Below are 12351 nucleotides of genomic sequence, written 5' to 3' on the forward strand. Positions count from 1 at the left end.
GATTTGTTGAAATGCATTCTGGGAAATGTAGGAAACCATTAACTGAAGTAGATAGATAGATAGATAGATAGATAGAAGAGATAGATAGATAGATAGATAGATAGATTATTGATCCCGAAGGAAATTCTGGTGTACAGTAGCTTCCAGTGTGTACGTTACAGGAAAGGCCAATACGATACAATATAGTCATAAAAAAATAAAATAAAAAACAAGGTAAGAGACTAAAACAAATGGGAATAAACAGAAGATAAGTACCAGTCCCTGGCAGAGTGCCTGTGAGATTGCAATATGTAGACAACTATGCATGTTCAAAACTGAGTAAACTAAATATAAATATACTAACCATCAACATAAGATACTGTCCATGCGCCAGGAGTGCAAGATACATGGTACCATATGTACAGCTGTACAGGTGTATATAGAACTCTGACATAATATATACATACTGTATATGATGACAGAAGATGAACAGTGAGAAACCAGACCAGAAGACGAGGCGGGTTGAGGGAAAGTGGGTTCACCAAAAAAAGTAAATAACAACACTTCATCACTAAATAACTGCTGGGATGAGCTGAACATCACAGGCTGATGAGATCTAACAGTGTAAAAGGATCTGAGAGGATTTTTGCTTTAACAGTTTATTGCGTCAAAGGGAAGTTGTGACATTTTGGATTTATGTCACTGTAAGAGATCAAGCCCTCGGCCACATCGGGACACACACTCCTCACACACTCCTCTCTCTAACACACTCCATGTGTCGGCCTGATGCCTGCTGTAGAGACTCTGGATGTGGCGGCTTCTCCCTCTGAGCCAATCCACACGGCCTTGGACTTCTTATTTAACAGCAGGAATGAAGACACAGAGAGAGAGAGAGAGAAAAAAAAAACAAGATGGAGGTGGAATCACAGCATGGAGATAAAATACGTTTTTTTTTGGATTTGAAGCTGTGTGATTAGCGAGCGCGGGCTGCCATGCCACATCGTTTGAGGGTTTTTTCTCTCTGCTCATTATCCTGTTGTTGCACTTTCCCCCCCTCCTCTCCTCTCCTCTCCTCTCCTCTCCTCTCCTCCTCCTCCTCCATCTCTCCTCTGCCCAGTTCTTGTCTAATATTTCCACTCTGGAATGTGGAAAGCCTCCAGACTGATGATTTCTCCAGCGCACCTCGTCTTCTCTTTTATTTCAGCCTGCCTCTCCTTCCTTTAAATACTCCAAATACCAGGCAGTGAGTTACGACACAGCATGGGGAAACTCGTCTTTATTTGTAGTTTTGAGTTACAGAAGTGACATCGAGTCATCGAGTCCGTTTTTTTTACAAAGGCAACAACACTAACCCCCCTCTGGAAGTGTATTCTTAACATAACAAGTTGATTTATCGCTGCTTATGCCTCATAGTGTCAGGTGTACACAGGCCGGCCATAAAGAGAGAGAGCTTGTATGTACAGATTAAAGGCAGTAAGAACAAGCAGCATGCATATAGCTTAACACAGACAGCCTCCTTTTAATGTGGAAAGGCAAAAAAAAGCTCAGAATACATTAGAAAAACTGCACTTTAAATACAGTTTGACAGAGAGAAATATATATTGCACTATTTCAATTTTATACAAAAAGCTTTATCTTGAGGAATAAACTAGGGGGGGGGAAATAGTTGGTGAGTTTAGTGAAGCTGCGTCGCGAAAGCGCCAAGAATCGCTTTTTTTTTTTGCCGTGAAGGAAAGCTGACGATGTGGGGCTGTCAATCATAGGCTGCCCGGCGCTGTAGCCCCGCCCTCCACGCTCCGGAGCATGCTCAGTGGTACCAGTAGTAGCGAGGGTATTGGCCGTCGTAGTGGAACTCTCGCCACTGCTCGTTCTTCTCCCTCGTCCGCTCATCTTGCTCTGCGGATGAAGAAATGGAGATTCGTTTATTGGGGTTTTTTATTTTTATAATCCTGTATCAACTCTCTGACCCCCTGAAACGCTGCGAATCCGAGATATAAAACCCAGTCGTATGGTTATGGTTTCAGCGCTTAGTTTAGAAACTGTCGTTACGGCTGTTATGTCACACCGAGCGGCCGACCGCGGGGATGATTGTCGGCTCGGTGGTCGGCCGCAAATGGCCGCCTTGACTCTGGGCGGTCGGCGGCGGCCCGGCGGCTCGTGGGGAAGCGAGTCTTACCGTCACGCTCCTCCTCCACGTAGTTCTCGAACTCGTCCCTCTGCTCCTCGTTGTACTCCCTCCTCCGCTCGTCCGCTGACAGCCTCACCCTCTGCTCCGCTGTGGAGAGAGAGAAGAGAAGAAAGAGAGAGACGTGTTTTCAGGACCTCAGGGGTGTCTGGTCTTCATACACACTCATAATATTCAAACCACTGATGGACAGAAGGAATGGGCAGAGGTGGAGACTCGAGTCACAATTTGAATTACTTGAGACTTGATGTATGAAGAGATAAAATAACTCACAGCAGTTTAATACCACTTATTATAATGTACATTATGAATTTAGGTGTTAAAGTTGTCAGTCTAGAGAGTTGGACGAACTCCTCTAAGGCTGTAAACATGTTTTGAGCTGTAACTGTTGTTCCCTCTTGGGCCAATCAGAGTCATTCTGAATGCTGGAATGCAGCGGTGAGATGCTTTCCCCAAATTTTGTCAAAATGACACCGCTCCCCCCTTGGGTTAATCGGTGCAATTTGGAAAATATCACAACACAGTGGTGAGATGCATCATTCCCCCAAGTTTTGGGCAAAATCCAACTAGTAAACAAACATTTGCAGCGCCCCCCCCTTTAGGCCAATCGATGCAATTTTCCATAATGGAGTAATGAGACGCTTCATTCCCTTAAAGGTCCTTATTCTCACTTTCCAGAGTTTTATTTTGTGTCTTTCTGTCCATTCAAAGCTGTGTGTGTGGTGTCATGAACCAAAAACACTCTCAATCCATTTCTCCACGTTCATTTTCCAGCATCTCTCTGAGCCTTACCAAGAACAGGCCGTTTCTGTCGCCGTGTCTTTAAGGCTCATTAATATTAACGACCCCTCTGTTCCGATCGGCTAACCGTTTCGAGAGTGAAACGTGAGACGCCGCGGCCCGGCGGCTACAGGTAGGGAAAACTCTCCGGTAATAAACGATGACGACCGCTCGACCGCTTTGAAAAAAACACTTTGTTAGTCTATTATTTCTTACAGAAATGATAATGAGCGAACCTTTGTGACGCCACAAAGTTACGGAAGTCCAAACGGCTCGTTTAGAGGCTCGCTTTTCTATTATGGATTGTGTGGATTTAGTTTTGATGCTTTCACCATGTTTAGATACACATCCAACTCCTTTATCATCACAGAGGAGAGGGAGTCCTGCTTTACACCAGATGGGACCTTTAAGTTTCGTGTAAATACGATCAGCGAGATATTGTGTGTGATATTGTAGCGCCCCCCTTTGGTCAGTCAGTGTGATTTTGACAACGGCGGAACGGAGCAATGACACGAATCATTCCCCGAAGTTTCATTAAAATCTGATCAGTAGCGTCCGAGATATTGTGGACAGACGGACAAACCGGAGCTGATCCATAGTCGGACAAAAGGCGGGTAAACTATGACCTCATCATAATTTACATCAGTTTGATAAATTTGGATAAACAACTCCTTTAAATATAAAGGTGGGTAAAGTGTTTTTGCCCTCCACTACATCCCTGATTCCCCAGCTCCTCCATCCAAACTTCCCCCTCCCGCCTCCCTCCTGCCCCCTCCCCGGTGCAAAAACAAACACCCCCCACCCATGCAGGTACAGGCCAGCCACTGTGTACATTAGACATTACCAGCCTGTCCGTGTTTTTCTTTCATTCCCTGGTGTAACGCGCTGAATCAGAACGAGCTCGGGGGTGTTGGGATTACATCACAAGACGTTGAGTAAAGGCAGACACACACGCGTCCACTCTGAAAACTCATTTTCCTACCAAAGAGGCCGGTGATTTGGGGCTTAGCTGTGGGGAAAGAGAAACTCATTCCCTCACACACACACATTCATACACACCTCACGTGTAAAACTGTAGTTGCCTATAAAAGAGGCCTTTGTATTGCCCTTCTGTGCCATCTGTCTTGGTTTTCTTAAATGACATTACAGGTGGAGATAGTTCTGTCCACATGGATCCCCAGTTGTAAAAGCCAAGGCCCTCTGCAGGTACAAAAACTAGAAAGTCATTATAACTGTGGCTACATAGCTAAAGCTGCGCTAGGTAAGACTTTTATGTAAAAATACACCTGTCTTATCAGTCTAAATCACAAAGTGGGGCCTGCAACAGAGAAGAGCGTCTCCATCACCACTAATTTAGACAGATTCACTCTATTTGCCTGAATGAAATTCTGGTTTCTTGACATCATGTTAGAATGGTTTCTGGGTAATGAAGGCTTTCAAACTTTCCAAAATTCAACCAGTTATCCTCGCTGCCACTTGGGGCCGCCAGAGTGCAAAGTGCAGCTTTACAAAAAAAAATAATAATTACATAGTTGACCAGATCTGGTCTTCATCAGGGTTATTTTTGTACCTGGAGACAGAGTTCCTTGGCTTTTTTGTATTGGCGATCCATGTCATTTAGCTTATTGATCGACCTCCAATCATCACCTGTTTGTCTTTATTTTGACCCGATCCAAACAGCGCTCATGTCTCCTGTTTTTCTTCATCTCTAAAAAGAATACGGCAGTGTTTTTGGAGATTGTCCCGTTGGTCAATACGGGGTAAATGATGAGAACATAGACACCAAAATCATCCATGTGTCCCTGATGGATTGTTGCTAGGTGCTCCATGCTAACGCTTTAGCATCCGCTATGTTGAGTGATAGTAGCTCCATGCTAACGCTTTAGCATCCGCTATGTTGAGTGATAGTAGCTCCATGCTAACGCTTTAGCATCCGCTATGTTGAGTGATAGTAGCTCCATGCTAACGCTTTAGCATCCGCTATGTTGAGTGATAGTAGCTCCATGCTAACGCTTTAGCATCCGCTATGTTGAGTGATAGTAGCTCCATGCTAACGCTTTAGCATCCGCTATGTTGAGTGATAGTAGGCCACTAGCATGATCCAAAGTAAGAAGGCTGACTTTTTAGTGTTAGCATGAAGTATCAAAGCAAACGATCTACCGGGGACACGAGGATGATTTTGGTGTCTGTGTTCTCATTATTTAACAAGCAAGTTGAGCAACAGGACAATTTCCCCCAAAACTCAGTATATTCCTTTAAGAGTAAATTGGTCCTTGCATTCCTGCCTCAGCTCCTGCAGGGATTTTCCTGCTACCTGCGCATCACTTCTCTGGCAGGGTCACAGCTTCAAAGTCCCTAACACACACACACACACTCACACACACACTCACACACACACACACACACACACGCGGCTGCCCCTCAGGTTCTCACGGACTGAGCTGGCAAGCGACATAAACAGCCTTTTTCTAAGTGAAGTTTTTTTTTTTTTTCCAGGAATGTGGGCCTGTTTGTTCAGAGCCGTGGCCCAGTTTGGTGCTGTGACGGGCGGGCGAGGTGGAGCCAACCACAGCCCGTCTCTGGAGGGGACAGAGGGACTTCCCCCCCCCTGTTTTCCATTGGAAAACAGACAATTTGACATAACAAATGCTATTATGAGTGGAGATAGTTGCAGGTGAAAAAATTCCCCTAATGAAAACTAGATCAGGTTGATGCCTTTTTACCCACCTACCTACATTTTTACACCTGCAGACTCAGTGCCTTGGCTTTTTTTTTGACTTGGCAATCCATGCACACACACTTCTGGAAAGAAAAATAATTCACCTGTGTCTCCTTTAATTGTAATATAATTTGTAGATAGACCCGTCCTAAAATGATCACCTGTTTGCATACATCTTGACCCGATCCAAGCAGATCTTCAACCTAATATGTCGCTGTTGTCATAACTCCAACTGGTAACACTTTACAATAAGGGTCACTAAGTTAAGGGTTAGTTCATGCTTAACTAACCCTTAATTAACAGTTAACTAATGTGTCTGGTAATCATTTACTAATGGTGTTCATGTTAACTAAGGTATTACATTATTTAATAGTCATCTTTATAAACTATTAAATAATGTATAAATTAATACCTTAGTTAACATGAACACCATTAGTAAATTACACATTAGTTAACTGTTAATTAAGGGTTAGTTAATGCTTATTAAACATTAACTAACCCTTATTAAGCATTAACTAACCCTTAACTTAGTGACCCTTACTGTAAAGTGTTACCCTCCGATTTTGGTGATTTTCATGTTTTTACATAAACTGAAGGATCACATGTTGCTCTATGGGTTAAGGAAATTATCTGACCTCTTGGGCTTATGAAACCATTTCAAAACCCCATTGGATAATATCAAAAAAGCGCCACCAAGCCAAGCTAAAAACTGTTTTTCTTAGTTCCTGAAAGGTTTTGGAGATACAAGGTTTTTGATACATTGCCATATGTTTGCAGGATCGCCTGAACAGTCTGCATCCATGTGCTTGGTCGTTTGGTTTGAGATGCGTTGGAGTTGCGTCCGGTGCTGATGGTTTAGTGGAAGAATGAGCTTATTGTACCGAGAAAACTTCTTGAATTGAATTGAGAGAGAGAGAGAGAGAGAGGGAGAGCCTGCTCCATACTACCCTGTGACTCCTTCTGCAGCCTCCAGCTCGAGTGTGTGTGTGTGTGTGTGTGTGTGTGTGTGTGTGTGTGTGTCGGAGTCAGATTTAAGAGCTGCTCCTGTACAGTAGGACACCTGGTTGAGTTTCCAGTCTGCTCTCTCTCTCTCTCTCTCTCTCTCTCTCTCTCTCTCTCTCTCTCTCTCTCTCTCTCCCTGAACTTTCACAGTTTTCAGTCACAAGCTCAAATCATATCGCCCTCAACATCCAACTACAAACCAATAAACCAACACTCCCACACACACACACACACACACTCCAGCACCACCAGTCCTCTAGGAGGCCAAACCCTGCAGAATTTAAAACTGTCCACATTGTGGCCACAGCAACCACACAGGCAGGGCACATCGGCCAGCACATAACACCAAACATAAATAAACATAAATAACCCTCCAACCCCCAAACCACCACCACCCCCCCCACACACACACACACACACACACACACACCTCCCTACTAGCCAGAGAGATGATAGACAGCACTTCCTTGGATCTCCCAGTATTTCTTCTAAGACGGACAAATCGTTTTTGCACTGAGGCCAAAAATGACGAAAATGTGTCTGTTTTAGAAGAGACACCGCGTGAATGTGTCCTCGCTGCTGTTGTGTATTTTAGAGGTCTAAGAGAAAGCCAACAAGCCATCAGTTGAAGGGAATAAATATAATCACAAATATTGTTTCCTTGCGTGATTTTGAAAATGTAACATAACAACACAATCCGCAAAGTAGGGTCCAAGAAAATTTTGAATGCTGAGATATTCCGATTCTAAAATATAAAAACTAGCAGGCACTTGGAAGAGCGCAAACCTCCGCCAATGCCGAACAATTCCCCAACTTGCAAACCCGCAGCCTAACGGTGTATGTTTGTTTATCGTTTGTCTTCCGAGTTTGACTTTCTGACAAAATAGCACACGACTGCAACGCTGCAGCCGACTTGGAAGTCCCAGATGTCAGACTTTCCCACCAGCACTTGAACGAAGCATCATGGTTCCTCAAATTTCAGCCAAATCCATCCGTTACTACAAGCAGACGTGTGAAAACATGCACAGTCTGGCGTTGGCTCGGCCTCTGGAGTGTTAAACGAACATCGGACACAAGGATGACGCAAAACCCACCTTGGATCTCCGCCTGGTGTCGGACCGCGCGACGACTGCGCCGTTTGAAGAAGTTGGAGGCGTCCGACTCGGGCATGAAGACCCGCCGCGCCGGCCCTAGAGGTCAGAGGTCAAGAGGGTGAAGGAGACATAAGGAAGACATGCGGAGCAAAGTCTTGGGAACGAAACATTAGACGGCGTTGGGCAAGTCTCTCACCTTCTGGCTCGTCCGCTTTGGCGTCGGCGTCGTCCCGGACCGCAGCGCTCTCCGCCCCACTGGAGACTAAAGCGGGAAAGGAGAAATGATTGGCTGTCTCGATACATGCCAAGTCTGTCTTTAGCCATATTCACACAGAAATGGAGACCTCACGCATTTAATGAATTACCCCCAACTTCTGCGTTTCTTGAAAGATTTTACAGTCCGTCACTTCCTGATTTAGCAAAGCAAAACTTGAAGTTTGTCCCAAAAATACGATCAAATGATCAAAATGGAACATGCACACCACAAAGATCCAGATCCTCATCAAATCAGACATAGAAAATTCACCTCTGCTCTGTGTTTTATTGCCTAGCGACGTTTCCAGACAAGACTTTTATCAAGACATTTTAAGTTTGTGCCAAAAAACGCAACCAAAACCTTCGTCTATTGATTCCACTGCTGCCTCCAGCTTTCATGACAGGAGGAAGATAGAAAGCTCGTGTCTCGAAGAAGAAGAAAAAGAAATCGCAAGCCAATATTTGGGCTGAAATTTTTATTAAAATCACTGCAATCTCCGCGATTATTACAAATCACTTGACATCCCCAGGTAGTGTTAGTCCAATACGGCTTTTGTTTCTCTTTGTATGGGAGAGAATAGCTCATCAGAATCTGTGAATTCTCGCAGTTAAATGTTTCTTCCGTTATCGGCACACAACAGAAAACATAACTTTAAATCTTTACACAATCATGAGGTTCCACTGGTAAATTCAGCATGCATGTGATGATCCACCAAGCAGCGTTTATTTCATTAAAAGATCGACTTCTTCAATCTGCTGCTCCTCCCATGGTGTATTTTGGTGGAAGAAGATTGAAGGAATAACAGGTTATAAAAGTTTACATTTTCAAATTTTTTCAAATACTGAAATTAATCCTGCTTGGTTGGTCAGATAAATGCTGAATTTACCAGTGGATCCCAACAATTTCAGAAAAGGTCTTAGGTCATGTTTGCCAATAAGCAAGAAAACTTTAAACTTCCATATTATCAATGTCTGACATGATATTATCTTCCATATAAAAGGGCAATGGCACATCTTGAGGCTATATGACCGCAAATCTGCCCTCCTCCTTATCACCTGAGGCTTTATAACCCAATACCCCATCCCTCTTTAACCCCCACCCCACCCACCCATCACACCCCCATGCCAATCTCCAGCCCAGCTCAGGTACTCACTGGTGAGGATGAGGAGGGTGGCGAGCAGAGCGAGGACGAAGACTCGGGTCCAGGACATCTTGGAGAGCAAAACGAGAACCCTGCTGGATTTCACTGCACTGCACTAAATGAACTGAGCTGAACTGAACCGAGAGAGGAGAGAGAGATGAGGGAGGGAGGGAGGGAGGGAGGGAATGGGAGGAGAGAGAGAGGAAGAGAGTCTCTCAGGGAGGAGGGGGAGGCCAGCTGGAATTTCAATCGCCCAAGGGAGAAGAAGAAGAAGAAGGAGGAGGAGGAGGAGGAGGAGTGATAGGGGTGAGGTGAAAGAAAAGAAGAAGAAGAAGAAGAGAGAGAGAGAAACAGAGACCACAACTTTGAAAAACAAAAGAAATCAGGTCAAAAAAAAGACATTTCTGTTCAATGGAAACAAAATGAGATTGAAGATGAGATGCATTTCCCCTAAATATCTTCCTATCATGAGCTATATATCAGGAGAAAAGAGCTGCACAACAGATATTACTGCAAATTTTCTGTATTTAAATCTGCACCAGGCGACTTCGCACACTGGCGGCCCCACATGGCAGTGAGAGGTAACTGTTTGAATTTGGAGGACTTCACTACCCAGAAACCCTGTGCAGTGAGGTCAGTAAACGGTCAGTGATGCTTTATACCAAAGAGAGAGGAGAAGATCTAACGCTGGTGAGTCCAGATTTCTCTGCTGCTGTTCAGGAGACAGTCTGGACAGTTTTCTATCTCTGAAGTTTGGATTCATCACTTCTTGTGTGGAGAGAATTTCCCACAATTCCACAATTTAAACAGGGAGTCTCAATCAGTAGGGATGGGACGCTCTTCTCTTTTGTGATTTGGGCTGATAAGTATTTTGACGGAAAAATCTTGCCTGGTGCAGCTTCAATATCTAGTGGACGACGGCACGAAACATTCAAAAGGATTTCACTTAAGGTTTTATTTTTCCTACTTTTAGGAAATTAGCTAGAAAGTTGCAACAAACATCTGAGACTGATTCCTTAGGTAAGAAAAAAATATCAAGGCTGCAGAATGTGTGCAGCGTCAACGGCGATATGACGCAATTATAGAGACTGTGCGCCTCGGATCGCAGTCACAAAGGCGATGATTGGCTGGCTAGCGCTACCAGGAAGTGCAGAACTGTTCGTTGCTATGGTGACAGAACGCGCACTCAGTTCTTTGAGATGCTTTTGACCGCAAGAACCTAGCCTGGTTCCAGACTCCTCAGAGAGAGTCCGGCGTTTCCCCTCGGCAACGGCTTGTTCTCGCTCTGAGAAACAATCGAGCCAATCGGAGCCCTTTGTGGGCGGGACTTCGGCAGAATAGATTCGTTGAAATCACCTCCTTAACCAACAGACTGTCTTTGCAAAGACAAAGAACCATGAATTGCGTGAGGTTAGCGGAGACAAACGCCAAAGTAAAGTATGAATAAACACGAAGCCGTTTGCCAGAGTCACACTTATACATATTCACTATGAATCTTCCACGGTTGCCAAGGTAACGGAACACAGACCTAAGATTTTGGAAGAAGAAGAAGAACGGGATGACATCTCACCGCTGACGTGCTTAACAAGTCGGAGCGCCCGCATCAAAAATGGCGATCATGAGGTCAATTGTAAGTTATGTTAAAATCAACCATGAACAAACTGCAGCAGATATTTCTCGTATTTTGCAAGAAGAGTAAATTGTATTAGTGTAAATATAAATAATCATTTATTAAGGGATTATTATACGTATAAAAAACATGATATAAGGGTGAAAACTTAAGAGAAATGGAGGTGAATTTGTGCAACTCGTGCTTCATGCAACTGGCGAAAGCAGCGAGTAGCTTCGTCAACCTGATGAAGACTTCCTGACCTGTTTCTGATTCAGAGAGAGAGAGAGAGAGAGGGAGAGAGACAGAGAGAGAGAGAGAGAGAGAGGGAGAGAGAGAGAGACAGAGAGAGGGAGAGAGAGAGAGAGAGAGAGAGGTGGTGTGGAACATAACCTGCAGACACAGAGAGGCCGGTCTGTCTGCCGCTCATTACAACACATTTAAAAAGACATAAACACACCAGCAGGCAGAGACAGCCGAGCATAAAAACCTTCATTAAAGAGAGAAGAAGGGACTGAAGGAGAGAAAGAGAAATAATAAATAATAAACTTTATTAATAGAGCACTTTCTTAACACAAGTTACTGTGCTTTACAGGAACAAAACAAATGACAATAGACGACATAAAAGTATAAAAAGAAACAACACGGCTATAAAATCTTAAAGGATATTATAAACCAGTCTGTTATCAAGAGTTATTAAAAGATAATGCAACACAGATAAGATATTCAAAGAAAAAAAACAATAACAATAGACACAACGCAATTTAAAAGCACACAGCACAAAGAAAAAGAATAAATACATAAACAAGTCGTCCCCCACGAATGATGCAGGCACCCTGTGGTCCAATCAGTAAACAAGTAAACAAACGTTGCAGCGCCCCCCTGAGGCAAGTGGGTATCATTTTGAAAATGCTGGAACGGCGTGATGACATCATTCCCCGAAATGTCGTCAGAATCACACACACACACACACACACACACACACACACAGGCCTGCCTTAGACTGTAAACATGCAGAGATGGATAATGAGGGATGTGAGGTCATGAAGCTGAATGAGGACACGCCTCTCCCACCGGCCAATCGGTTATCAGAAACTTTTTAGATTTAGAAGATCCTACTGAAAACCTGTCTCTCTGCTGCAGTGCATTCTGGTCTCTCTCCTGCTCCTGTGGTGGAGAAACTGGTCTCTCTCCTCTTCTACGATGGATTTCTCCCTGTATGATTGTTGAACGTCTCTCGGTGCAAAATGGCGGCTCTAGAAAGAAGCCCTCGCTCTTTGATTCTGAGGGACTGACACCAAAACCTGACGTTTACCGCTGATGTTTTACATCCTGAAACATTTTCTCATATCAAACTCTGTTGTAGCTGCTGGAAACATCTGGAGGTGACGTCACCTCGTCTACGATTGGCCGGTTATCCACCAAGAAGAGAAACACAACTAACTACTGAATGGAGGCAGGAATGCAACAAGATGCATGACCAGTAGCTGCTTCTTTGAGTATTTTAGGGTGGATTTTCCCTTTCGAAGCGTGTGATCCGGTGTGACAGTATAGTAGAAATGTTGAGAGTTTCTGCTGTGGAAGAG

At 44.1% G+C, this 12351-nt stretch overlaps 1 protein-coding gene across 1 annotated transcript; it reads right to left on the reverse strand.

Annotated features, from left to right (window-relative positions):
* Positions 1 to 1126: 1126 nt before the first annotated feature.
* On the reverse strand, positions 1127 to 9291 carry LOC139928672 (putative cartilage matrix-associated protein). The gene is made up of 5 exons (XM_078282190.1): positions 9169 to 9291; positions 7956 to 8021; positions 7760 to 7855; positions 2156 to 2254; positions 1127 to 1875 (listed from the first exon to the last, which is right to left on the reverse strand). Exons 1-5 carry the CDS (start codon positions 9224 to 9226, stop codon positions 1787 to 1789), a joined length of 408 nt encoding a protein of 135 aa, XP_078138316.1. The 5' UTR covers positions 9227 to 9291; the 3' UTR covers positions 1127 to 1786.
* Positions 9292 to 12351: the final 3060 nt, after the last annotated feature.

Source organism: Centroberyx gerrardi, chromosome 24 (genome assembly GCF_048128805.1).
Source record: "Centroberyx gerrardi isolate f3 chromosome 24, fCenGer3.hap1.cur.20231027, whole genome shotgun sequence".
Lineage (NCBI taxonomy): Eukaryota > Metazoa > Chordata > Actinopteri > Beryciformes > Berycidae > Centroberyx > Centroberyx gerrardi.